The following is a 27,199-nucleotide window of genomic DNA, read 5'->3' as shown; positions in this document are numbered from 1 at the left end:
CCCCAGCCCTCCCTCCCCAGGCTCCCAGGAGGGGATGCCCGGGGGTGCGCAGCCCCAGCCCCTGGTCCTCACTGGAGGAGAGGACGCTCTCGATGAACTCGCGCTGGCTGATGCGTCCATCCTGGTCCCTGTCGATGCCGCGGAACACGTCCAGGACGCGGGACTTCATCTGGCTGATCCACTGCATGTAGCGCTTCCTCCACACCCCGAAGTCGAAGTGAGCGAACTCCTCCAGCTCAGGAGGCACAGGGGGGTTAACGCACCGCAGGACACCCCGGCCCTCAGCCTGGTGACGTGCGGTGCCCACGCAGGAGCCACGCTGGGGCTCAGCCCCGCCGCCGGGTCCTGTCCCAGCCCTGACCCCGCTGCACTGGCACAGAGGTCTCTGCCAGGACCCCCGGCAAGGGGACACGTGGGGACTCGCGGCACCCCCGCTCCATCCCACCGACCCCTGGGACCGTCCTCATCCGTGTCCCACCCAGGGCTGGGGGTCCCGCCAGCGGAAGGCAAGAGGAGCCCCCGCAGCCCGGGCCGCCAGGTCTCCCTACCTCACGCAGGCGCCGCAGGGCTGTCTCCAGCCGGTACTGCCGGTCCAGCGCCAGCAGCCAGAGCTGCTGCCAGCGGTGCAGGAGCTGCGCCATCAGCGGGGTCTGGGGCTCCAGCCCACCAAGCGGCACCGCCGGTGCGCCCTGCGCCTTCCCGGTGCTGCGGCGCCCTGCAGCGCCGAGACAGGGGTGAGGGCAGGGCCGGGGTGCCGGGGCGCTGGGGCGCGGCGCGGGGGCGACGGGGCCCTTACGTGTGGCCAGCCGGCGGGCGGCCGGTGTGCCCAGCTCCAGCTTGGGCTTGCAGCTCTTGGTGACCTGCTCCACGTCAGGCTGCTTGCGGTTCAGCTCCTCCATGAACACCTGCAGAGCACCGGTGCTGAGCACCCGCCGGCCGCACCAGCAGGTTCCCCAGCACAGCTGGGCAGGGGCTGGAGCCGGGAGCGCAGACGCCCCTCCCTGGGAGCCTCCTGCACCAGCAACCCTTAGAACCACCGAATCATTCTGGTTGGAAGAGAGAGGCTCTCAAGGTCATCGATCTAACCATAACCCACTCTGGCACTAGCCCCTGTCCCTGAGAACCTCATGTCCGTCTGTCCAACCCCTCCAGGGACGGTGACTCCAGCACTGCCCTGGGCAGCCTGTTCCAATGCCCCAGAGCCCTTTGGGGAAGAAATTGTTCCCCACATCCAACCTCAACCTCCCCTGGCACAACTTGAGACCGTTTCCTCATGCCCTTGCAGCAGAGCCAGCGCTCTCAGGCCGTGGCTGCTGGTGTGTGGAAGCTGCCGCTGCATCAGCTGCACCCACGGCCTCAGCACCCAAAGTCCTCGGGGGGGCTGAGCACTCCCCAGGGCCAGGCAGGGCGGGGGTCCTGGCACAGCCCCAGCAAGCAGGGAGCTGGCGCGGGGCCTCTCACCGTGTGCTGGGCACTGAGCTCCTCCAGCTGCTCGGCCTCCTCGGGCAGCGGCTCCTGGTCCCGCAGGCTCAGCGCCTCCTCGGCCGCTGCGATCCAGTCCAGCAGCTGCGCCGTCTCCTCCCGCTCGGCCGCCAGCCGGGACGCCTGCGCCTGCAGCCGCTCGCCTTGCTGCTGCGCCCAGCTCTGCACCTGCGGCACGGCCGGAGCTGGGCCGGGGTGGGGGGCACGGGGTGGGGGACATGGGGCTGGTGGGGAACACGGGGCTGGTGGGGACACAAGACTGGTGGGGGACACGGGGCCGGTGGCTTTGCTGCGGACCCGGTGTCTGCCGTCCCACAGGGCACTGCAGGGTCAGCGCTTTGGGGGGACAAGTCTCTGCACGAGGAGGCAGGGCCCCCCTTGCATGGGATCAGCACACAGACCCCCCGGCCAGCAGCAGGGACGTGGGGCAGGGATGTGGGGCAGGAATGTGGGAGTTCCATGGCCCACCCGTGACCACGGGGCAGGAACAAGTCCCCACGGGGCAGGAACGAGTCCCCACGGGGCAGCTGGGACAGGGGTGATGGCTCTGCCCCCATGTGCCGCGGGGCTCCTGGTGCTTTGAGCACCAGCAGGTCCCTGCAGCAGCAGCCAAATGCGCCGGTACCAGGTCTGCACCACCGTGGCCGTGCGGCCGCCCTCGCTGCGGGCTGAGCCGCGTCCTCGCAACACGGGGCCGAGAGGGCTCCCCGCAGGGAACGGGACCCCGGAGCAGCTCCAGACCAGATACCGATGGTATCTGCTCACTACGGGCTTTGTGCAGATGGGCAAGGGACGGGTCGAACCCATCAGACCCGTTTGGGAGAGCCGGGTGCGGGAGCACGAGCCTCCGAGCCGCTTTGGGAGCAGGGTCAGGATGGGGATCCCCGGGGACTCCCTGCTCGGCATCTGCCACCTCACGGCTGTGAAATGAGCCACCACCGGCACGGTGGGACCGCGAAGGCCCTGGGTGAGCCCCAGTGTGCCCCAGGATGGGGAGCAGGGCTGGGAGCGTGGGGGTGGCCGGGGCGGCGCTTCCCGGCGGGTCGGGACGGCCAGGCCCGTGCGGGAGCTGAGCCACGGCCGGCTCTCACCGCAGGTCACCGGCAGGAACAAGCTCATCTGTGCCGCTCGGGGCCAGGACTATTGTCCCCAGCACTGGTCAGGGACAGGGCGAGTGTCCTCAGCACCAGCCAGGGATGGGATGAGTGTCCCCAGCTCCTCACACTGCACCGGTCAGGAACGGGGTGAGTGTCCCCAGCACTGGTCAGGGATGGGACGAGTGTCCCCAGCACCGGTCAGGGACAGGACGAATGTCCCCAGCACCGGACAGGAGTGGCACGAGTGTCCCCAGCTCCTCACACTGCACCGGTCAGGGACGGGGTGAGTGTCCCTGGGTCCCCGCACTGTGCTGGTCAGGAGCGCTGCGCCAAAGAGGCGCCAGCGCTGGGAAAGCTGTGGAGACACACTCGTCCTCTGCTCCAGCCCATGGAGGGACAGAGAGGGGATGCCCAGCTCACCTCCTGGAAGCGGCTCTTGGCAACCGTGACCCAGGACTTGATGGTGATGACGGAGTCGGGGTGGCAGGTGGAGAGGATCTCCTCCCCCAGCGAGGTGATGCACTCCAGCTCCAGCTGCTGGCACTGCAGGGACTTCAGCAGCTCCTGGGGGAGCACACAGACTGTGGGACGGAGGGGTCTCAGCCCCCCGCACCCCCAGCGCCGCAGGGACCAGCCTGCGCCCAGCCGGGTGTGCGGGCAGAGGGACACTGCGGGGTGAGCACAGCTGCTGAGCATGGGGTGCTTGGGACCCCAAACCTCCAAACCTCAGGGTGCCTGGGCCCCAAACTCCATGTCTTAGAATGACAGAATCATTTGGGCTGGAAAAGACCCTCCAGATCACCGAGTCCAAGTGTTAATCCATCCCTGGCACTACCCCCTGTCCCTGAGAACCTCATCTCCATCTGTCCAACCCCTCCAGGGATGGTGGCTGCCCTGGGCAGCCTGTTCCAATGCCCCACAGCCGTTTGGGGAAGAAATTGCTCCCCAGATCCAACCTCAACCTCCCCTGGTGCAACTTGAGGCCGTTTCACCACTAACCCCCGCCAGGTCCCTCAGCCGCTCCCCATCACACTTGTGCTCCTGGTGTGATGGGACCCCACATCCCACGTCTTGGTGTGGGGCACCCCACACCCTGGCAGGGTCCGGCTGGGGCCAGGTGATCCCAGCAACAGGATGTCCTGGGACAAGGATGGAGCCACCTGGGAGGCAGGGGCTGGCGGGGGCAGCAGGGACGGCAGGGACAGCAGGGACAGCAGGGACAGCAGGGACAGCAGGGACAGGCACCGACCTGCAGCTGGCTCTGGCACTCCTGCACCGCCAGCTCCTCCTCGGGGAAGACGCCGTACTTGAGGGTTTTCTCCGACTCGGAGAGGCGGCCCAGGAAGGCATGAACCAGGGTGTGAAACTCCTCAGCCTGCCAGGGACAGCGGGGACCCACTCAGCACCCGCGTCACAGCCCCCGAGCCCCAGAACTCGGCCCCGAGACCCTGCCAGCCCCTGAGCCCGGCAGGGGGGATGAGGGACACAGGGGATGTGGGACACAGGGGATGTGGGACACGGGGGATGAGGGACACTGGGATGTGAGACACAGGGGATGTGGGACACGGGGGATGAGGGACACTGGGATGTGGGACACAGGGGATGTGGGACACGGGGGATGTGGGACACTGGGATGTGAGACACAGGGGACGTGGGACACGGGGGATGAGGGACACTGGGATGTGGGACACAGGGGATGTGGGACACAGGGGATGTGGGACACGGGGGATGTGGGACACAGGGGATGAGGGACACAGGGGATGTGGGACACGGGGGATGTGGGACACTGGGATGTGGGACACAGGGGATGTGGGACACAGGGGATGAGGGACATGGGGGATGAGGGACACGGGACACAGGGATGTGAGACACAGGGGATGTGGGACACGGAGGATGAGAGACACTGGGATGTGGGACACAGGGGATGTGGGACACGGGGGATGAGGGACACAAGGATGTGAGACGCAGGGGATGAGGGACACGGGGCTGCTCCTCACCCCAGCTGGAGATCTGGGACGCGATTTCCCCGGAACCCCCAGTACCTCCCAAGGGAGGTCACCCCAGGCAGCACCCGCAACACGTGCACACCCACAGCAGGCACCAGCGGCACCCGGCCTGGCAACCGGCCACGGCACCTTGCGACACAGCCACACAGAGCCCCACACAGAACCCTGCACAGCCCCATGGCCCCACACAGAGCCCCACAGCCCCACACAGAGCCCTGCAACACACGGCCACACGCACAGAGCCCTGGCAGCCCACGCAGCACCCCATAACACAGCCCTGGGCACCCCACAATGCAGCCCCACACAGCCCTAGGTACCCCACACTGCAGCACCCCACACTGCAGCACCCCACACTGCAGCACCCCACACTGCAGCCGGGCACCCCGCGCACCCACGGCCGCCGGCAGAGCCTCCCCCGAGCCCACTGGGGCTGCAGACCCCGAGCTCTCCCCGCGGGGAGGCCCCCCAGGCCGGACCTGGCGCAGCGCCGCCTCCAGCCGCGCCTGCTTGCCCACAGAGAGGCGGCAGACCAGGTCCCAGCGCGCGCTCAGCTCCTCCATCTGCCGCTGCAGCCACTGCGAGTCCACGCTGCTGCTGCCGCGCGTCAGGTCCCGCACCGAGCGCTTCAGCATCTTGATGCAGCTGGCGCGCTTGCCCAGCTCCTTCTGGAACACCTGGGGAGGGCGGGGGCGTGGGGGACAGTTTTGGGGGCCGACGCCTTTCCTGGCCCCGCTGCGTGCGCCCCCGGCCTCCGTGTAGCAGGGGGGTACCCGGTGTCCCAGCACTGTCCCGGGAATGGGGAGCGCAGGCTCCAGGGAAGCGGGGGCTGCACCAGCGGACACAGCCCCATCCGGCTGTGACCCCATTCATTATTCATCTTAGTACTTGTCAGAAATTGATGTGAGAGGACAAATTGCCATGAACAAAGCAACTGAAATCAATGGGGTAGAATCTGCTTATTTTCAGAAGAATGAACTCCAGGTTGTCTATAACTTCAGAACAGTCAGATTCAGAATAAAGTGTTAAAAACAAACACTGAAATTTCAGCATATTTAAAAGGACAGATTCTCCAGCGTACTGTAATTGAGGAACTATAGAGTTATAATACTGGGCTGGAACTTGTGCAATACTGAGGTAAATCCAGGGTAGTAAAGTGGGATGAGGGTGGGCAGGGCTGGGGCAGAGGCCGGGGCTCCCCAGGGGCCGACACACAGCAAGGACATCCCCACATCACTGGGGACACCCACCCTGTGCTGGGGACACCCACCTTGTGCTTGTCCATGAGGTCACTGACCAGGTCACGGTCCCCTCCGACAGGCACGTCCTCGCTGAGCTGCGGCTCGGCCCGGTACAGCCAGTCCATCAGCGCCTGCAGCGCGTCCGTGAACTTGCCCGAGAAGAGCAGGTTCTCCTCCAGTTTGTGCTGCCTGCGAGGAAAGGCGTGGGCAATGCCCATCCCCATCCCATCCCACTCCATCCCACCCCACCCCATCCCATCCCCAACCCACCCCACCCCATCCCATCCCATCCCCAACCCACCCCATCCCATCCTCATCCCATTCCCATTCCACCCCACCCCATCCCATCCCCATCCCCATTCCACCCCATCCCATCCCCATTCCACCCCACCCCATCCCATCCCCATCCCCATTCCACCCCATCCCATCCCCATTCCACCCCACCCCATCCCATCCCCATCCCCATTCCACCCCATCCCATCCCCATTCCACCCCACCCCACCCCACCCCATCCCATCCCACCCCATCCCATCCCCATCCCACCCCATCCCCATTCCACCCCATCCCATCCCCATCCCACCCCATCCCACCCCCATTCCATCCCACCCCATCCCACCCCATCCCCATCCCACCCCATTCCATCCCACCCCATCCCATCCCCATCCCACCCCATTCCATCCCACCCCATCCCATCCCCATCCCACCCCATCCCACCCCCATTCCATCCCACCCCACCCCATTCCATCCCACCCCGCCCCATCCCCATTCCACCCCATTCCATCCCACGCCACCCCATCCCCATTCCACCCCATCCCATCCCCATCCCACCCCATCCCCTCCCCATCCCATCCCCATCCCACCCCATCCCATCCCCATTCCATCCCATCCCTCCCCATCCCCATCCCACCTCATCCCATCCCCATCCCACCCCATCCACCCCACCCCGTCCCGTCCCACCTCTCCACGGCGCGGCCGCACAGCGTGTCCCAGCGCTCCCGCAGCTCCCCTAGCAGCTCCTCCAGCGGCTGCAGGTCCTCGGGGAGCCGCGCTCGCTCCCGCAGCGCCCGCCCGCTCCGCAGCGTCGCCTCGTACACCGGCCGCTTGGAGCGCAGAACCTTCTGGAATGCCTGCGGGCAGAGGGGCGGCCCAACCCCGGGAGGTGGGTGCTGGCCCCAGGGACTCCTGCACCCCGGTGCAGCTCGGGGGGCCGATGCCGCTCGGCCGGGGGCTCCCCCACCCCCAGTGTCCCCACTCCACAAAGATGGACCTGGAAAGGGTCCAACCGCCGCAGCACATTGCGGCACGGGTGTCCCACCGGGAGCTCAGAGCCCCCTCCCCAGCCACCCCCAGCTCTGCTCCCCATGGCTGGTCGCCCCCCATGCTGGGAGCCCCTCTCCGCAGGGCCGGGGGGGCAGCCCCACCTTGTGCTCAGCCAGCTGGCACTTGATCTCCTCCTGGCTGGTGGCCGCGTCCTGCAGCTCCTCCAGGCTCTGCTCCACCTCGTCCATCCAGTCCAGGAGCAGCCGCCGGGACTCGCTGAACTGAAACACAGGACGGGGTGTGGGGGGGCAGAGGTGGGGGGGTCCTCGTGCACACAGCAGGGGCCAGGGTGACCTGAGCCATGAGCCACAGCAGCCCCACGACAGAGCTGCACGGCCTGGGTGCCACCACAGCGGTTTGGGTTGGAGGGACCTTCGAAGGTCACCAGTCCAACCTCAGGGACATCGGCACCAGCTCAGGTTGCTCAGAGCCCCGTCCAGCCTGGCCTGGGGTGTCTCCAGGGATGGTTCAGCCACCACCTCTCTGGCCAACCTGGGCCAGGCTCTCACCGCCCTCAGCGTGACAAATTTCTTCTTTATATCCAGCCTGAATCTCCCTCCTTTAGTTTAAACCATCACCCCTTGTCCTATCGCAACAGGCTCTGATAAAAAGTCTGTCCCCATCTTTCTTATCAGCTCCTTTCAATCACAGAATTGTTTTGGTTGGAAGAGACCTTCAAGATCTTCAAGTCCAACCATTCCCCCACCCCCAGCACTGCCCCATGTCCTGAGAACCTCATGTCCGTCTGTCCAACCCCTCCAGGGACGGTGACTCCCCCACTGCCCTGGGCAGCCTGTTCCAATGCCCCACAGCCCTTTGGGGAAGAAATTGTTCCCAGATCCAACCTCAGCCTCCCCTGGCGCAACTTGAGGCCGTTTCCTCTGGTCCTGGCGCTTGTTCCTGGGGAGCAGAGCCCGACCCCCCTGGCTCCAAGCTCCTTTCAGGCAGGTCAGAGATCAGAAGGTCTCCCCTCAGCTCCTGTTCTCCAGCTGAACCCCCAGCTCCCTCAGCCGCTCCCATCACCCTTGTGCTCCAGCCCCTCACCAGCTCCGTTCCCTTCTCTCAACTCGCTCCAGCACCTCAAGGCCTTTCCCGACAGTACTTTTTAAGCACAAAAAGGCCACAACAAGGTCTCCAAGCCATGGGTGAGCGCGGCACAGTCCCCGTTCACAGCTGCACACCCCCCACGCCGGCACGGCTCCCGTGTCCCCGTGTCCCCGTCACCACACACCTGCTTGGCGCGCCGCCGGGCCTCCTCCAGCGCGGCGCCGCGCTCCCCGGCCTGCTGCAGCAGCCGGCCCAGCCGCTCCCGCGCCGCCAGCACCAGGCTCTGCACCGCGGCCCCGTCCTGCTTCCCGCTGAAGTCCTTGAGCCGCGCGGCCGTGGCCTCCAGGCCGCCCAGCTGCTCCCCGCGCGCCGCCGCCTCCTTCACCAGCGCCTGCGGGACAGCGGGTTGGGGACGGGGACGCGCAAGGTTGGGGACAGGGACATGTGGGGTTGGGGACGTGCGGGGTTGGCAACAGGGATGTGCAGGGTTGGGGACGGAGACGTGCGGGGTTGGGGACAGGGACGTGCGGGGTTGGGGACGGGGACGCACGGGGTTGGGGACGGGGACATGGGGGGTTGGGGACGGGGATGTGCAGGGTTGGCGACAGGGATGTGTGGGGTTGGGGACGGGGACGTGCGGGGTTGGGGACATGCGGAGTTGGGGACGGGGATGTGCAGGGTTGGGGACGGGGATGTGTGGGGTTAAGGACGGGGACGTGCGGAGTTGGGGACGTGCGGGGCTGGGGACGGGGATGTGCAGGGTTGGCGACAGGGATGTGCAGGGTTGGGGACGGGGACGCATGGGGTTGGGGACGGGGACGTGTGGGTTTGGGGATGGAGACGTGCGGGGTTGGGGATGGGGACGTGGGGGGTTGGGGACGGGGATGTGCAGGGTTGGGGACGGGGACATGTGGGGTTGGGGACGGGGATGTGCAGGGTTGGGGACAGGGATGTGTGGGGTTGGGGACGGGGACGTGCGGGGCTGGGGACGTGTGGGGTTGGGGATGGGGATGTGTGGGGTTGGGGACATGCGGAGTTGGGGATGGGGATGTGTGGGGTTAAGGACGGGGACGTGCGGAGTTGGGGACGTGCGGGGTTGGGGATGGGGATGTGTGGGGTTGGGGATGGGGACATGCAGGTGGCCCTGGAGCCGGAGTGGAGTCTCCGGGGTGCGGAGCCCCCTCGCTCCAAAACGTTAAGCTCATTTAAATTAATGAATCTATTGCCTGCTCCTCAGGAAATCTCTCTCCCACACTTGCAAATGCTGCTGGACTCGGGTGCAGCATGTAAGACCATCCTTTAACTATCTATCTAGACAGCTGCCAGCCTTGGCATGGGACAAACGGTTTCGTGCCAGAGTTAGGTTATGGTTGATGATCTTGAGGGTCTCTTCCAACCAAAATGATTCTATGATCCTAAATCCCGCAGCACTGCTGCAGGATTAATGGCCATAGGAATATCTGCAGGTGTTGTGATGTTTGTGGTGTTTTGTCTCCTGACACCTCCTGTCTGGGTTTTTTTGCCATGTTTTTGCCTGGTGTCCTCCAGGAGCAGATGTTCGCGCACCTGGGGAAGTCCCGGCTCTTCCCACAGCACCGCTCACCACCGAGGGACCCACAGGTCACACCAGAGATGCTGGTACCCGATTCCCACGTGTCGCTTTGATTCTCTGGCAGCACACGTGCAAGCTGGTAAATCAAGTTTCTAGAGACATGGTGTTTAGACTTCAGATCCTGCTACCCTGGAAAATCATCCTGGGGAAGGTTCTAGCTCAGCCCAGCAGCCCCCATGTGCTGGGTCACTGTGTTTCGCCCGGCGTGCACCAACGCAGGAACCTTTACAGCGCTGGTAGGAAGAAGATTTTCTATATTGCCACTTCTCAGCCACAACTGAGAAGACTCAAGGAAACAAAAACTCCCTCATCTTGGTGGGTGACCACGTGCTGTCCGTGAATTTGGTCAGGACTTGGTCCTGAGCTGGAAGCAAACGCTCTGGGCTGGAGGGTCAGTTAGATAACAGAATCATAGAATAGAATGATAGAACCATTCCAGTTGGAATAGACCCTCAAGTCCCACCATAACCCGTCCCTGGCACTACCCCCTGTCCCTGAGAACCTCATGTCCGTCTGTCCAGCCCCTCCAGGGATGGTGACTCCAGCACTGCCCTGGGCAGCCTGTTCCAATGCCCCACAGCCCTTTCTAGGAAGAAATTTTCTCTCATTTCCAACCTAAACCTCCCTGGCTTGTCTCCTGCAGTGATTTCAGTTCCTGAGAGCCAGCAGAGGCCACAGGAGGGATGTCCCGCTGGCAGCCCGGGGATGTCCCCTGCCCGCGCTGCTGCCATGTGCGACCCTCGGGCCGACCCCAGCCCGTGGATCAGCCCCGGCTTTGGGGGTGCAGGGGCACCCTGGGCAGGACCCCCCGGGTGGGAGGGCAACGCCTCAGCCCACACTTGCCTTGTGCTCCTGGATCTGCGCGGTGACGGTGTCCAGGACGAAGCTGGGCGGCACGGGGGACGCCAGCAGTTCCTCGGCGTGGGCCACCCAGCGCAGCAGCTCCTGCACGCTGCCATGGAACTCGGTGGTGACCGTCAGCCCCTCGGCCAGGCGCTCCTGCGGGCGGGGGAGCCGGTGACGGGTCCTGCAGCACCCCGGGGCGCCGGAACCCCCCGCCCCGCACACCTTCCGCTCCTGGGCCTCGGCGCTGATGCTGTCCCACTTGTGCTGCAGGATGCGCAGGCTGTGCTCGGTGCTGCAGGGCCGGCCGGCGCGGCACGAGCCCAGCAGCCGCTGCAGCCGCTCCCGCACGCCGGCATACGCCTCCTGCTTGGCCTCCAGCTCCTTGCACAGCTCCTGCCCAGAGGGACCCCGGGGTCACAGCCCGCAGGGGGACGGGGACAGGGACAGGATCGAGGATGGGGACAGGGACAGGGATGGGGATGGGGACGGGGATGGGGACAGAGACAGGAAGAGGGAAAGGGACGGGGGCAGGGACGGGGGCAGAGACAGGGGCAGGGATGGGGACAGGTACAGGGATGGGGATGGGGACAGGGATGGGGACAGAAACATGGATGGAGACAGGGATGGGGACAGGGACGGGGATGGGGACAGGCACGGGAACGGGGACAGGGATGGGGACAGGGACGGGGAGACGGATGGGGACAGGGAGGGCTCTCACTTTGTCCAGGGGCAGGAGGGCTCTACTCGGTCAGGGAGGGGAGAAAGCAGAGAGGGGTCCTGGCACCTCAGAGGGGCCAATTTGGGGCACACGTACACCCCCAAGGGGCACTCAGGGATGTCCCCGCAGTGGGTGGACCCAGCACAGCCCCGGTGCTCACCAGATGTGCCGCGAGCGTCTCTTTGGTGGTGTCAGGGTGGCCCCAGGCCGGCTTGGAGAAGAAGAGCTGCAGCTCCACCTGCTCCAGCCACTGCAGCAGCTCCATCATCTCCAGCGTGATGTCCTGCACCTGCAGACGGGGGGCTCAGCCTGGGGTCTCAGTGCTGGGGGGCTCAGCATGGGGGGACTCAGTGCTGGGGAGGCTCAGCACCAGGGAGCTCAGTGTTAAGGGGCTCAGCACCAAGGGGCTCATTGCCGGGGGGCTCAGCATTGCGGGGCTCAGTGCCGCTGCAGCAGCCCTGGCATGCCAGCGTGGTGCCGGTACCTGGCTGAGGTTGTTCTCCAGCTCCAGCTGGCGGCTCTCAGTCTCGCTGCGCACCAGGTCCCAGTGCTGGTTGAGCTGGTGCAGGCTGCGCCGCAGCCCCTCCGCGCTCTCCCCCAGGCTGCACAGCAGCAGCCCCTGCCCAGCCTCGTTCACCGACTCCACCGTGCGCGCGTGGGACATCACGTCGTTCCGCAGCACCTGGGGATGGGCACCGCCGTCATGGTGGGGTCACCCTGCGTCCCTGGCCATGCAAAACCCGCCGCCCCGGGCACCCCAGTCACCTCTGCTGCCCAGGTTAGCGCTGCCACCGCGGTGCTGGCAGCCCCGCAGCGCTGTGTTTGCCACACTGGGGACCCCCAGAGCCAGCACCACGGCTCTTGTCCTCAGCGTGGCACGGGGCAGGTGCAACGCACCAAATGCGCGGCATTGTGGCTGGGATGGGGCACACGGGAGGCCGGAGCCCCCGCACGCCGCGGCCCCCACCTGCGTCACAGCCCGAGCGTGCCCGGGCATGGGGAAGCAGCGCCGGGTCGGCCGCGGCCTCGGCTGCCTCCCACAGGCGTGGAGACAGCTCATTCCTTCCATGCTGTCACCGCGGGAGGGGACACGTTCTCACGCTGCTCGCCCCAAGCCACAGCCTGCCCGGCCTGGCTGCTGCCACCGCGGGGCTCGACGGCAGCGCCGGCGGGAGGGGACCGAACTGCCCGGGATGGGGCTGGGCAGCAGGAGAACCAGGACTGCGACCTCCTGTGTGATGGGACACGGCAGGGCTGTGCCACGTCCCCTCCCAGGGGACATCCCTCTGATGACACACGGCCGTTGGATCGAGTACCCGATGGATGGGGCAGCAGCCAGGCAGCGCAGGACGTGCGCGCAGGCAGCGCGGGACACGGTGTGCAGACCAGGTGGGACACAATGTGCACATGGAGTGGGACACAACGTGCAGGCAGTGCAGGACACATGCATGCAGAGGGGACATGCAGGCAGGGTGGGACACGCAGGCAGCCCCGTCCCTGTCCCGCGGCCGCCCTCACCTTGTGCTTGGCCAGCTCGATCTCGCAGCTCTGCAGGTCGGGGCGCAGAGGCGCGGGGCCCTGCAGCTGCTCGCCCGTGCGGTGCAGCCACTGCAGCAGCTCCTCCAGCTGGTGCTGGAACTGCCCCAGCCCCAGCAGCGCTGCCTCCAGCTGGTGCTGCCCGCCGGGAAACCGGGAACGCGTCGGTGGGAGCCACGGCGGCCCCGGCCACGCGTCCGGAACCCCACGGCCCCGCGCACACACACCGTGCCCGGGGCACCGCGGGGCACCGCACGGCCAGCGCCTGCACAGCCCCACGCACCCAGCACCCAAATAGCACCCCATGCACCCACAGGGCACCCCACGCACCCGCACAAACCCCACACCCCCACAGGGCCCCCAAGCACCCAACTAGCACCCCCCACACCCCGTGCACCTGCACAAACCCATGCACCCAGCACCCCAATGGCACCCCACATGGCCCCCAAGCACCCACACAGACCCCAAGCACCCACAGGGCACCCAAGCACCCAAATAGCACCCCACACACCCATAGGGCACCCCATGCACCCGCACAGACCCCACGCACCCTCACCCCGTGCAGCACCCCCATGGCACCCCACGCGCCCCCCCCGCCGTGGCTCTTGCCTCGTGCCCATGGCAGATCCGCCCCCAGCCCAGCGCCCCCCGCCCGGCGCAGCCCCCGTACCTGCCGGCTGACGATCTCCTCCTCCAGCCGGTCCCAGCGCTGGCGGAAGTCGCAGAGCGGGGCCGGAGGGTCCTCCTGCCCGGTCCCCCCCAGGGGCCGCAGACTCTCCAGATCCACCTTGCACTGGTACAGCTCCCGCTTGAACTCCTGTGGGGCAGCCGTGAGTGCGAGACCCCGACGCCCCCACCCCGCGCATGGAGATGGGCTCTGTCGTGACACCAGCTATGGCCAGCATGGCACGGCACGGCACAGCAGAGTCTGCCTTGGCACGGCACAGCAGAGCAGGGTCTGCTTTGGCACGGCACGGGAAGGCATGACATAGCGTGGCCAAGCTGGGTCTGCTTTGGTATGGCACAGCTGAGTCTGGCACAAACTGCATGGTTAGGCACAGTGTGGCACAGCATGGCACAGTGTGGCACAGCGTGGCACAGCACCACATGACCTGGCAGAGCGTGGCACAGCTTGGCATGGGCCCAAGGCCCAGAGCTCCTCCTCACAGGGAGCCCTGCGCGCTCAGGGCCCCTTGTGGGGGGCAGGATTCAGCCACCCCGGGTGGGACTTGCCCACCAAGAGCAGGTGCCATGGGGTCACCAGCACCGTTCAACCTGCCCCACTGCCCTCCCACTGCTGGGAAACACCCTGCGCCCCCCCAGCTGCCCCCATCCCACGGCATGACCCACCTTCAGCTCCGCCAGCTGCTGCTGCACCATGTCCGCGTCCCCCCCGACCAGGAACTCCTCGGCGATGCGCAGCTCAGCTGCATCCAGCCACTCGAACAGCCGCTGGGGATCGAGAGGGACCGTGGGGATGGGGGGCCCAGGGCACCCACCCTGTCCCCATCCCTGTCCCCGCATGCCAGACACATCAGCCTTGCTAGGGTCCAGGACAACCATGTTCCCCGGGGTGCAGCCGTGTCCCTCGGGGTGCAGCCATGTCCCCCAGGGTGCAGCCGTGTTCCCCGGGGTGCAGCCATGTTCCCCGGGGTGCAGCCGTGTTCCCCGGGGTGCAGCCGTGTCCCCCGGGGTGCAGCCATGTTCCCCGGGGTGCAGTCGTGTTCCCCGGGGTGCAGCCATGTCCCCCGGGGTGCAGCCATGTCCCCCGGGGTGCAGTTGTGCTCCCCTGTGCTCTGCAGCCCCACACCAGACGCGGGGCCAGGAGCCGCCGTGGTCCCCGGGGAGGGCAGGGACACAGGTCAAGGGCGCTCCAGCCCTGTCACCACCAAGGGACACGTCACCATCTGGGCACATCACGCTGGAACACAGGCACGGCCACCCCGCTGTCCCCTGCCCCGCTGCCCTGCCAGCCCCATGGCTGGGTCCCGCCTGAGCTGTGCCCAGGGACACCGCAGTGGCCCCACAGCCCCTGACACCCCAAGCAGGGACAGGAGGGTGACGGGGGGGGAGCAGGTCCCTGTGGGGGGGTTTGCCCGCGCGGCCCCCACCTGCACGGTGTCCTGGTAGCCAAGGGCGGCCTGGAGCTGCTCCTCGAGGCGGCCGCTCCGCTCCGTCCACACCGCGCTCAGGCTGTGCCAGGAGGAGTAGAGCTGCGGCAGGGCCGGGGGTCAGCGGCACCGCGCAGGGTCAGGGCACCAGGGTCAGCGGCACCACGCAGGGTCAGGGGCACCAGGGTCAAGGGCATTGCGTGAGGTCAGCGTCAGCGGCACCACACAGGGTCAGGGTCAGCGGCACCGTGCGGGGTCAGAGGTACAGGGGTCAAGGGCACCACACGGGCTCAAGGGCACTGTGTGGGGGTCATGGGCACAGGGGTCAGCATCAGCACCATGTGGGGTCAGGGGCGCAGGGGTCAGCAGCACCGCTTGGGAGCTGGGGACATGGGGGTCAGTGGCACCACACGGGGGTTGGGGACATGGGGGTCACGGGCACCGCGGGGGAGTTGGACACATGGGGGTCAGTGGCACCGCCCAGGCCGGCGCAGCAGCACTGGGTGCAGGAGGCAGCAGCCAGCACTGCCGCGGGTGCAGGGGCTGGTGGGCAGCGGTGCGGGGTGTGAGGCTGCGCAGGGACACGGTCCCTTGTGCAGGGAAACCTGCCAGGGACAGCCACCCCCGCTCCAGCCCAGCCCGGGGACACCCAGGGGACACCCAGGGGACACGGGGTCTGGGGGCCACATGCCCACCCCCACTGCAGGGACAGCCCGTCCCGTGCTGCACCCGCTGCCACTCACATCGTCCAGGCTCTTGGTGACGTCGGGCTTGTCGGGGTCCCCGCAGGAGGACATCAGCTCCACGCCCAGGCTGCCCAGTGCGTCCAGCTCCCCCTGCAGCGAGTCGATCTCCTCCCGCAGCGCCTGCAGCCAGGATGGTGCCGTGGGGCTGCCTGTGCTGTGGTGCTGCCTGTGCCGCGGTGCTGCCCGTGCTGTGGCACCGCCCGTGCCGCGGTGGCCCTCCATCCCCCCAGCCCGTACCTGCATGGTGCGCAGCCGCGCGCGGATGGCCTCGGGCTCACCGCCGGCCTCCTCCAGCCCCAGCACCAGCTGCTGGGTGTCGCTCAGCGCCAGCGCCAGCTCGGCCAGGCCGTGCCAGAAGCGCTCAGCCAGGGCCAGCAGCTCCCGCAGCCGCCGCTCCTGGTCCCGGCAGTGGCCGTGCAGGCAGCCCCACTGCGCCAGCAGCTGCGCTGTCCGCTCCTGGATCCCTGCGGGAACAAGGGGGACGGGGCTCGGCCAGGGACCCCCCGACACAGCCCCGAGCACGGACACGGCCCCACGGGACGCCCCAGGGCAGGGACATGCTGCCGTGCACAGCACAGCCACCCCCGGGGAGGCATTGGACCCCCTGTGCCGGTACCTCTGGCAGCGGCATCCGAGTTTGCCGCCGGCATGCTGGCCAGCAGCTCACCGCCCTGCGCCTGCACCGTCTCCAGGGCCGCCCCCAGCTTGTCCAGCTCGGCCAGGACCAGGCTGTTCTCGCGCAGCCGCTCGCGCAGCTGGGCTGCGTCGCCGCGCAGCGGGGGCTGGCTCTGCAGGCGGCTCTGCAGCCGCTCCAGGCACTCCCGCAGCAGGTCCATGCGCTCCGTCAGCTGCCAAAAGGGCCTGGTCACTGGAGGGGACACCCCAGGGACACCCCAAGGGACACCAGCCCCCACTGCCAGCCCCTACCTGGCTGTACCGCGGCAGAGCATCCTCCAGCAGCGCGGCCGCCTGTCCCACATGCTCGCGGATGTGGCCATACCGCTCCTCCGCCTCCCGCCAGCGCTGCCGGAACGGGGCTCCCTGCTCCGGGCTCAGCTCCTCCAGCTGTGCCGAGACGCGCTGCAGCTTCCCCATCAGCGGCCGGTGCTCGGCGATGGCCTCGCGCAGGCACTGCACAGAGCAACGGCCGTGGGGACGTGCCCCGGTGCACCCCGGTGCTCACCACACCGACCCTGCGCCCCAGCTCTGCTCACAGCAGACACTGCTCATGCACGTCGGGTGCCCCAGCCCGTCACATCGCGGGCACACACGGCACCGCGGCCTCTGCTCCCGACCCCGCGTGTCCTCGTGTCCCCGTGTCCCCACCCTCACCTGCAGCAGCGCCTGCTGCTCCTTGAAGGCCTCGTAGCTGATGGCGTTGGGGGCGAGCTGCACGCCCAGCCCCTGCGTCTCGTCCAGCCAGGGCGACAGCTCCGCGTGCGCCTCGGCGAACTGGGCGAGCAGGGCCTGGGCGTGCTCCAGCCGCACGGCGCACGCCCCGCTGCGCGCAGACAGCTGCTCCGCGCGCTCCCGCAGCGCCTGCACCGAGGTCTGCGGGGACGGGGCATCACCGGGGCGTCCCGGGGGGCTGGGGACACAGGCACGGCCGTTCCCCGGTGCCGGTAGCATCCCTGCCGGTGCAGCCCTGGCACGGCCACTCACCTGGAGGTGCAGAGCATCGGGGCAGCGCCGCAGCAGCGGCTCTGCCAGCGCCAGGAGCCGCTCCACCAGCCCGCACTGCTGCAGGATCTCAGCCGAGAGCAGCTGCAGAGAGAAACGCGCGGTGCCAGGTCCTGCAGAGCCCCCGGCAGCTCCACGCATGCGTGACACGGTGGCCAGCAGAGCCCGGTGCAGGGGACGTGGAGCCAGCGTCCCTGGGGACTCCAGGGGACTCCGGGGTGCCCTTTGGGGTGCGGGAACCGGCGCTGCAGACCCACCTTCTGGTCGGCGAGCTGCGAGCGCAGCGCCTGCGCATCCAGCTGCACCTGCCCGATGGCTTCCAGCCGCTCGGCCAGTGCGGCCACGCGGGACAGCTGGGAGTCCAGGAGCTGCTCAAACTGCAGGGGAGGAGAGGAGAGGGGAGAAGAGAGGGGAGGAGAGAGAGGAGAGGGAGAGGAGAGGGAGAGGAGAGGGAGAGGAGAGGGAGAGGAGAGGGAGAGGAGAGGGAGAGGAGAGGGAGAGGAGAGGAGAGAGGAGAAGCCATCAACCACAGCAGCAGGGATATCAGCCACACCAGGACTCCTCACTGGGACACCGGCACATCAGCCGCTGGTTGGGGCGGGAGCTTCTGCCACAACCTGGTGCGTCCCATGCACCGTGTCCCTCCAGCCCCCACCGCCCATCTCCCACCGCAGGCAGCACCACCGTGGGGCTGGGTGGAGGGGACAGAGGGTGACAGTTCCCAGAGCCCTGTGTCCCACACCTTCTCCCTGTCACCGGTGCCGAGCGGGGGCTCCCGGCCGTCCCCGCAGCCCAGCTCCTGCTCCAGGCGGCACAGCCACGGTGCCAGCTCCTCCTGCGCAGAGCCCAGGCGGGACGAGGCCTCCAGCGTCTGTGCCAGCCGCTGCTCCGTGTCGGCGCAGCTCTGCCCGGCGATCAGGTACCGCATCCTCAGCGAATCCAGCTTCTCCTGCGCCAGCTGCGCCTCCTCCCCTGCGGCGGCACCGCGGCCACATCAGCGCTGCTGCAGCCGGCGGCCCCGGGACCCGGACCCACTGCACCAACACCATCCCTGAGGCCAGGGACCTGCTGCACCAACACCATCCCCGGGGCCAGGGACCTGCTGCACCAACACCATCCCCGGGGCCAGGGACCTGCTGCACCAACACCATCCCTGAGGCCAGGGACCCGCTGCACCAACACCATCCCTGAGGCCAGGGACCTGCTGCACCAACACCATCCCTGAGGCCAGGGACCTGCTGCACCAACACCATCTCTGAGGCCAGGGACCTGCTGCACCAACACCATCCCCGGGGCCAGGGACCTGCTGCACCGACACCATCCCTGAGGCCAGGGACCTGCTGCACCAACACCATCTCTGAGGCCAGGGACCTGCCGCACCGACACCAACCCCGGGGCCAGGGACCTGCTGCACCGACACCAACCCCGGGGCCAGGGACCTGCTGCACTGACACCATCCCTGAGGCCAGGGACCTGCCGCACCAACACCATCCCCGGGGCCAGGGACCTGCTGCACTGACACCATCCCCGGGGGCCAGGGACCTGCTGCACTGACACCATCCCCGGGGCCAGGGACCTGCCACAGTCGGCGTCCCCAGGGCCAGGGACCTGCTGCACCAACACCGTCCCTGAGGCCAGGGACCTGCTGCACTGACACCATCTCTGGGGCCAGGGACCTGCTGCACTCACGCTGTCCCTCTCCCATGACACCCCCCTGTCCCAACCCCCGCACCCACCCCTCTCCTGCTCCCCGAGACTCCACCAGAGCTGAAATTCCAGTTCCTCACTGTCCCCTCTGTTGGTACAGCCTGTCCCACTGTGCCAGACTCCCCAGTCCCTCTAGATCCGTGGGACGCTGCGATCCCACCAGCGACGCCATGGGACCGGAGCCCCCCAGGACACCCGGGGTGGCCGCGGTCCCAGCTGGCACCGGCACCGCCAGCGGAGCCCACTCGCCTGTCACCATGTCCAGGACCCGCTGCCCGCTCTCCAGGGCGCCGTCCAGCTCTCCCAGCCGCCCGCGGATCTCCTCGCACAGGGCCTGCCCGAGAGTGGCTCCCGTGGCAGCAACGGCCACCGCGCTGTTCCCCCGGCACCCCCGGCATCCCTGTCCCCGCAGCCACCCCCAGCCCTCCCCACAGCCCCGCTTGTGGCCCCCCTGCCCCGCTGTGCCGCGCTCGCCCTGCCCACCCACACCACAATGGTGCCCCAGCCCACCCCGTACCACGGTGGGCACCCCAGCCCACCCTGTGCCAGCGCGGTGGGTGCCCGAGCCCACCCTGTGCCAGCGCGGTGGGTGCCCGAGCCCCCCGTGCCCAGCGCGGCCCAGACCTGGGTTTGCCGGTGGGCGTCTTGCACGCGGCCGGCGCAGCCATTGGCGTGCCACAGCTGGGCCAGCTGCCGCTCGGTGGCACCAAGCCACTCCTGGAAGGAGTCCACGGCCTCCTGGAAGGCCTGTGCCGCCGGCAGGATCCTCTCCAGGCGGCCGTACCTGTGCCGGGAGGGCCGGGTGAGCCAGGAGGGCGACAGCCCCGGCCCAGGCGCCTCCTCTGTCCCAGCCACCGCAGCTGGGTGGGCAGTTCCCACAGCTGGGGTCCCCCTGCCACATCTGGGGCGCTCCCCACCCCAAATCTGCCCCTCTGAATGCGAGGGGCGAGGCAGTGCTGGGAGCACCCAAGGACAGGCTGCCGGTGCCCGGGCTGACGGTCCCACCATGTCCTGGCGAGGGCTGGGGACACGGGGACACGGGGACGTGGGGACGCGGGGACGTGGGGATGCATGGATGCGGGGATGCGGCAGCTCCTGCCCACAGAGTCGGTGCAGGCAGCTCCTGCCCGCCCCCAACCCACCTGGCTTCAGCCTCCTGCATCAGCTCGTCCCAGCGCTCCCCGAGGCCGTGGCGGCTGCCGGTCCCCTCGGGCGCCGCCGTGCCGGTGCCGTGTGCCGGCGGCACGGGCCGGTCCTGCAGCACCAGCTCCATGCGTGGCCGCCGCTCCTCCAGCAGCCGCCTCAGGAGCTGCAAGGCAGGGGGCAGCGCCTGGGACCCCCCTCCCGCACCCCGGGACGGCCGCGCCATCCGCCCTGGGCCCTTAATCCCCGCGGGGCCGCACCAGCCCCATCCGCCCACCTTCTGCTCCTCCAGCTGGGCCTTGGCGACCTTCACCTCGGCCGACGGCGGCTTCTGGTTCCTCACCAGCTCCTCCATGTCGGCCACCCACGCCAGGAGGCTCTCTGGTGTGTCCTGCCCTCGCTCCGCGCCCGCTGCCTCCTCGGGGACGGGGACAGCCCGCGGGGACACCTGCCAAGAGAGGTGGCTGAGCCGCCCGGGCGGGCAGGGGCAGCTGTGGGGCAGCCGTGGGGCAGCCGTGGGGCTGGGCTGCTCCTCCCCGTGATGCTCTATCCAGGACACAATGCAGGGGGCAGAGGGACCCGCCCAGCCCAGGTCCTGCCCCATGTCCCTCACACGGCCCCCATGGCCCCCACACAGCCCCGTGGCCCCCATGTCCGCCGTGCAGCCCCGTGTCCCGTGTCCCTCACGCAGCCCCCGTGTCCCCCGCTTGCCCATCGGCCGGGCTGTGGCAGGACGGGCTCTCACAGACCCACACTCCTCCTCCATGGGGCCGAAGGACTCAGCACTGCCAGGGGGTCCCCGAGCGGGGTCTGCACACCCCGCACCCTGCGCACCCCCACGAGCCGTGGCACAGGGAGGGGACGGCCCCGTCCCCCCGCACCGGGCTGGTCCCCAGCGCCGCCCCGAAGGGAGACGAAGGCTGAGACTCGTGTGGGGACACGACGGCGCTGGCAGAGCCGCCCCGCGGCATGGGGCCGGCACGGCATCCCCGCAGCGAGGGGCCCTGCCCCGCAGTCACCTCTGCGGTGTCCGTCTGTCCGCAGCGGCCGCCGGCCGCCGGCTCCCCCACGTGCTCCGTCAGCACCGTGACCGTCCGGGTGACCAGGGGCTCGCCGCCCTTCTCGCCGGCCGGGTACTCGGTCACCTCCACGATCTCCGTCACGATGGTCTCGGTCACCTCCGTCACCTCCGTCACCTCCCGCGTGGTGACAGGTTTCCAGGACCAGGCGCCGCGGGGGACGCCGGCCCGGGGGGGTGTCCAGGCTGCGCCCCCCGCCTGCCCCTGTCCCCGCAGCGGGACACAGGCCGAGCTGCCGTTCTGCACCGTCACCTCCGACTGGCTGCGCTTCAGCACGGGGCTGCCCGGGCGGCTCCGGACACCGGACACCGCGCTCCAGCCGTTCTCCACCGGCGGCTTCTCCGGCAGCGCCGGCCAGGCCTCCGTGATGCTCCTGCCGGGCGGCTGCCCCGCGTCCAGCCCCAGGTCGTGGCGCGGCAGCTCCCGGAGGAGCTCATCCGGCCGCCGGCTCTTCTCGCCCAGGCAGCTGGGCCGGCTCACCGAGTTCCCCATGGCGCGGGCACGGGCGCCGGGCCCCCCCCTCAAATCCTGGCCTGAAACAAGCCAGGAGGACGCGCGTTATCGGAGCCACCGCGGGGCCGCACGGCACCCGGACCCCGTCCTGCACCCGGGTCACCCTCCCGGCCCCGCTCCCGCTGCACCTCTGCCCCGGCGGCTGCTGGTGCTGCCAAACCCCTCACAGGGCCTGGGGGTCCCAGCCCCCCCAGGCAAAGGGCTGCTGAGAGCTGGGGCCTGGGAACAAGAAGGGACGAGGCGCTGGTGTCACCCAGGGCCAAGCGGAGGGAGGGGACCCCGAGGGACTCGTGGCGTTGCCACCGCTCAGGGTGTGCGTCCCTGCACGGCAGGCATGCGTCTCATTAGCAGGCGAGTAAACGAAGGGCACCGGAGGCAGCGCCGGGCAGACAGGCAGATGCTCTGACCGGCAGCGCTTTGTGCCGTTAGATTAACCCGGCGGCCGCAGGGCTGGGAGAAAGGAGCCATCTGGCCGCAGGGCCCACAAAGGCGGCCGGGGGTCTGCTGGGGGAGCGGGGCCGGGGGGCCGTCTGCGGCACCCCCAGCAGGCAGCAGGCAGCTCCCACCCTGCCGGCACTGCCGCAGCCATAAATCCCCCGCGCCAGCCGGCAGGACCCTCCCACGCCAGCCCCCTGCCAGAGCCCTGCCGCAGCGCTGCCTGCAACCGGACCAACGGCTGCTGCCTGCGCCCAGACACACCGCTGCCTGCAACTGGACCAGCTGCTCCCTGCATCCAGACACACCGCTGCCTGCACCCTGACCCACTGCTGCTGCCTGCACCGCTGCCTGCGCTCTGACCTCCTGCTGCCTGCACCCAGACACACCACTGCCTGCACCCTGACCCACTGCTGCTGCCTGCACCCTGACCCGTCACCCAGACCCCGCGCCCGGCGCGTGGCGCCCACCCTTGTGCACGTGTCCACCCACCCACACCCACCTGTACATGCACACACACCCCCTGCCCGCCCCGCAGTGATCCCCCGGGCTGGGGCTCTGCCTGCACGCGGACCCCCCTCCCCACGCACCCACACAGCGTGGACACGCCGTACACACCCCCCGGCCACGCACACACCCCACACATGCACCCCCCGCAGCGGGACTGTGCACACACGGACACCGCACCGGACACACGGACACCACTGCACCGGACATGCAGACACCGCACGCATAGACACCGCACTGGACACACGGACACGGCACGCATAGACACCACAGCGGACACCGAGCTGCACACACAGACACCGTGCCCCACGCGCACCCACCCTGCCCTGCAACGCACCGCGCAGAGACCCGGCACCACCCCACGGGGGGACCCACGACACCCCAATCTGCACACACGCGACAGGGCTGGGGGGCAGCTGCTCCACAGGTGCATGTACCCACGGCGGGGAGACACCGTGCAGGCCGGAGCACCCCGAGCAGGTGCACACGGCGAGCCCTGCACACCGGGGCACACACCACAGTCCCGTTGCACGCTGTCTGTGCACACACACCACGGCCCCGGTGCACGCTGTCTGTGCACACACACCACAGTCCCGGTGCACGCTGTCTGTGCACACACACCATAGTCCCGTTGCACGCTGTCTGTGCACACACACCACAGTCCCGGTGCACGCTGTCTGTGCACACACACCACAGTCCCAGTGCACGCTGTCTGTGCACACACACCACGGCCCCGGTGCACGCTGTCTGTGCACACACACCACGGCCCCGGTGCATGCTGTCTGTGCACACACACCACAGCCCCGGTGCACGCTGTCTGTGCACACACACCACGGCCCCGGTGCACGCTGTCTGTGCACACACACCACGGCCCCGGTGCACGCTGTCTGTGCACACACACCACGGCCCCGGTGCACGCTGTCTGTGCACACACACCACAGCCCCGGTGCACGCTGTCTGTGCACACACACCATGGCCCCGTTGCACGCTGTCTGTGCACACACACCATGGCCCCGTTGCACGCTGTCTGTGCACACACACCACGGGCCCGGTGCACGCTGTCTGTGCACACACACCATAATCCTGTTGCACGCTGTCTGTGCACACACACCACGGCCCCGGTGCACGCTGTCTGTGCACACACGCGGCTGCACCTCACACGGGCCCTGACACGCCGGCCCCACGCACGGTGTCCCTGTGAGCCCCACTCGACCCGCGTGGCCGGGTCCCCACGGGGCAGCACCCAGAGCCAGCGGGCAGGAGAGCGGCGGTTCGGGGACACCCCGCACCAGCACCGCGACCCGGGGCACCACCGGCCGCCTCCCCCCGACCCCCGCAGCGCCGGTCCCGCCGCCCCCCACGCGCAGGGACCCGCCCGGGCCGTCCCCGCACTCACCCCTCGGCAGAGCCGGGCGTCCATGGGCCGGGGCCGGGCCGGGGGGCTCCGCCGCCCCCGCTACCGGCCGCGCCGCCGGGCCATGGCGGGGCCGAGCCGGCGGCGGAGCGGAGCGGCACTCGGTCCCCGTCACCGCCGCCCGGGCATCGCCCGCCCCGGCCCCGTCGCCGCCTTTGTGCGCTGCGCCCCGCGGTGCGGGGGGACCCGGGGGACCCGGGGGGACCGGGCGGGCGGGACCCTCCGGCTCGGCACCGCTGGGCTCGGCACGGCTCGGCACGGCCCCGCACGGCCCGGCTCGGCGCGCAGGGCTGACCCCGCCGCACCCCCCGCCGATACAATACGGCCGCGTTAACCCTTTGCGCGCCGGACGCCGCCGTTACCGGGGAAACCCCCGGGGACTCGCAGCCATCCCGGGCAGGGGGAGGGGAGCGGCGCCGTTCCCACCGCCCGCCCCGCCCGGCGCTGCCCGGGGCGGCAGCGCGGACACCCCCACACCGGCCCCCACCGGCCCGCACCTGCTCCCGCACCGGCCCCGGCACCGGCACCGGCCCCGGCACCGGCCCGGCCCTGACCCGCAGCCGGCAGCGCACGGCATCGCCTGCGGGCTCGCTCCCGCAGCCCCACGGCGGCACTGCCCCACGGCGGCACTGCCCCACAGGGACACAGCCCCACGGCGGCACTGCCCCACGGCGGCACTGCCCCACAGGGACACAGCCCCACGGCGGCACTGCCCCACGGCGGCACTGCCCCACAGGGACACAGCCCCACGGCGGCACTGCCCCACAGGGACACAGCCCCACAGGGACACAGCCCCACGGCGGCACAGCCCCACAGGGACACAGCCCCACGGCAGCACAGCCCCACAGGGACACCGCCCCACAGGGACACCGCCCCACAGCAGCACAGCCCCTCTGGGGTGCACTGACCCCCACACCCTCTCCAGCCCCTGGGTCACAGCGCTGCCGCGGTCACAGGGGTCACAGCCCCGCTCCCCGTCTGCCGTGGGGTGCCTGGTGTCCCTGGCCGGGCCTGGCACGGCGCGGCAGGGATGGGGCCGTGATGCTGCTGCGAAGCCGCCGCCTGAGCCCGGGGACCCTCCTGCGCTGCCCCGGGCGCAGGGGCGCCGGGGGGCACAAGGGGCTGCCAGAGGTGCCGGGCAGGGGCTGCTCCAGCGCGGGGTGCAGGTGGTGTGACCCCGTCCTCGGCGGCTGGACCCTGCAAGGCCGGGGGTTCTGCCCCACACGAAGCAGCGGATTCCCCGGCGCGGGGGCCGCTGCGGGGAGCGTCGCGCTGTGCTGATGGATGGGGCTCCCTTGGGCTCTCCTGAAAGCCGCAGGCGGAGGGGCCGGGGGCTTTGTCTACTCGGCTGCCGGGGACGCTGCGGGGAATTAGCATAACCCGGGCTCTCTGCGGCACCGCATCGCCCACCCCGCTCGGCCCAGCGCCGGCCCGCTGCCGAGGAGCTCAGCACCCGCCGCCTGTGTGCGCGGGGGCCCTGCCGGCGCACGGACCCCCCGGGTGAACTGGGCCAACCAGGTGGGTCCTGCGCCCGGCGGACGGCACTGAGCCCCCGCGCGCTCCCGGCTGCCTCTGTGCTGGGGCGATGCTGCCGCGCTGAGCACCGCAAAGGGGGGCTGGTGTGGGGGGCTGGCGTGGCGGGCTGACATGGGGGGCTGCTCCCCTCACCTGCTGCCCCCAGCCCCACAAGGCCCCAGTCCAGCAGCGCAGCTGCCACCCCCTCCCCGCTGCTCCAAGGGAACACACACGAGGATCGGGACCCCCGGGCGCAGCCACCGCACCGGTGCAGCTCCCCGGGCACCCTGTGGCACCGCGCGGCAGGGGCTGGGCAGGGGGCAACGAGGCGGCTGCTTTGGTGGAGCGCCGCGCTGCCTGCCGCCCCACACGGCCGCCCGAGCCAGGCTGGCACGCTCTGCAGCCCCGGGTACCGCTGGGGGCGGCGCAGGTGCCCCGGGCACCGGAGCCCAACGCGGGGCAGCAGCGAGAGCGGCGGCCGGAATCCGCAGCCTCAGATCCCGGGAGCCGGGCGGTTTCTGCTCGGCCTCGGCTTTGTCTGCGCCCGGGCGGGATGAATGGCCCTTTCAGTTTGTGCCGTCATGTGTGCGCAGGGAGCCCGCGTGCTGCCCAGCCCGAACAAAAGGAGCCGGCGAGGGACTGATCGTGGGGCAGCAAGGAGGGGCCAGCGGGGCAGCCCCCACCGCTGGTGCTGCCGCTGCCGTTCGGCGCAGCTGGGTGACGGGAGCCGGTGGCCTGTGCCGGAGAAGGACACGCTGGTGCTCTCCCGGCTCCAGGCCGGGGGCAGCGAGCCGAGGGACACGTGAGGGCTGGATGGTGGGGACAGCGCTGCACATGCCCGGGCCGGGGGACACGGCTGCACACCCTGGTGTGGCTGCACACTCCCTGTGCGTGCTTGCACACCTTGTGCACAGCTGCACAGCCCCCCATGCATGGCTGCACACCCCTTGCACAGCTGCACACCCCCCATGCATGGCTGCACACCCCTTGCACAGCTGCACACCCCCCATGCATGGCTGCACACCCCTTGCACAGCTGCACAGCCCCCCATGCATGGCTGCACACCCCTTGCACAGCTGCACACCCCCCATGCATGGCTGCACACCCCTTGCACAGCTGCACAGCCCCCCATGCATGGCTGCACACCCCTTGTACAGCTGCACAGCCCTCGCCAGAGCAGGACGACGTGGCTGCACCCTTTGTGCACGCTGCATGCCCCGCTCCATGCACGGCTGCACATCCCTTGTGCACAGCTGCACACCCCCCCCATGCACAGCTGCACACCCCTTGCATGGTTGCACTCCCGCCTTGCACGGCCGCACAGTCTGTGCACGGCTGCACCCCCCTTGCACGGCTGCACATTTCATGCACGGCTGCACACTCTGTGCACAGCCGCACCCCCCTTGCATGGCCAAACACACCACGGGGCAGCGGTGCCAAGGGCCGT

At 69.3% G+C, this 27,199-nt stretch overlaps 1 protein-coding gene across 1 annotated transcript in view; it reads right to left on the bottom strand.

The window, feature by feature from the left end:
* LOC135985066 (microtubule-actin cross-linking factor 1, isoforms 6/7-like) overlaps positions 1-27,199 on the bottom strand; it is a 31,771-nt gene that overhangs the window by 2,284 nt on the left and 2,288 nt on the right. Inside the window, exons 4-34 of the mRNA XM_065627986.1 lie at positions 20,567-20,737; positions 20,289-20,455; positions 19,771-19,930; positions 19,396-19,480; positions 18,182-18,411; positions 17,697-17,816; positions 17,422-17,523; positions 17,092-17,310; positions 16,687-16,890; positions 16,376-16,607; positions 15,997-16,223; positions 15,757-15,879; positions 15,014-15,115; positions 14,253-14,354; positions 13,573-13,719; positions 12,885-13,040; positions 11,851-12,048; positions 11,527-11,655; positions 10,871-11,041; positions 10,646-10,801; positions 8,375-8,581; positions 7,245-7,364; positions 6,781-6,950; positions 5,853-6,012; positions 5,062-5,259; positions 3,829-3,954; positions 3,000-3,143; positions 1,462-1,650; positions 797-905; positions 549-715; positions 73-235 (exon numbers count right to left, since the gene is read on the bottom strand). Coding sequence (XP_065484058.1) covers positions 73-235; positions 549-715; positions 797-905; positions 1,462-1,650; positions 3,000-3,143; positions 3,829-3,954; positions 5,062-5,259; positions 5,853-6,012; positions 6,781-6,950; positions 7,245-7,364; positions 8,375-8,581; positions 10,646-10,801; positions 10,871-11,041; positions 11,527-11,655; positions 11,851-12,048; positions 12,885-13,040; positions 13,573-13,719; positions 14,253-14,354; positions 15,014-15,115; positions 15,757-15,879; positions 15,997-16,223; positions 16,376-16,607; positions 16,687-16,890; positions 17,092-17,310; positions 17,422-17,523; positions 17,697-17,816; positions 18,182-18,411; positions 19,396-19,480; positions 19,771-19,930; positions 20,289-20,455; positions 20,567-20,737 — 4,954 coding nt within the window. The remainder of the gene's footprint in view (positions 1-72; positions 236-548; positions 716-796; positions 906-1,461; positions 1,651-2,999; positions 3,144-3,828; positions 3,955-5,061; positions 5,260-5,852; positions 6,013-6,780; positions 6,951-7,244; positions 7,365-8,374; positions 8,582-10,645; positions 10,802-10,870; positions 11,042-11,526; positions 11,656-11,850; positions 12,049-12,884; positions 13,041-13,572; positions 13,720-14,252; positions 14,355-15,013; positions 15,116-15,756; positions 15,880-15,996; positions 16,224-16,375; positions 16,608-16,686; positions 16,891-17,091; positions 17,311-17,421; positions 17,524-17,696; positions 17,817-18,181; positions 18,412-19,395; positions 19,481-19,770; positions 19,931-20,288; positions 20,456-20,566; positions 20,738-27,199) is intronic.

This window comes from Caloenas nicobarica, chromosome 2 (genome assembly GCF_036013445.1).
Source record: "Caloenas nicobarica isolate bCalNic1 chromosome 2, bCalNic1.hap1, whole genome shotgun sequence".
In the NCBI taxonomy this organism is placed as follows: domain Eukaryota; kingdom Metazoa; phylum Chordata; class Aves; order Columbiformes; family Columbidae; genus Caloenas; species Caloenas nicobarica.
The sequence above is the reverse complement of the archived record's forward strand: the minus strand, read 5'-3'. Positions and strand labels throughout refer to the sequence as shown.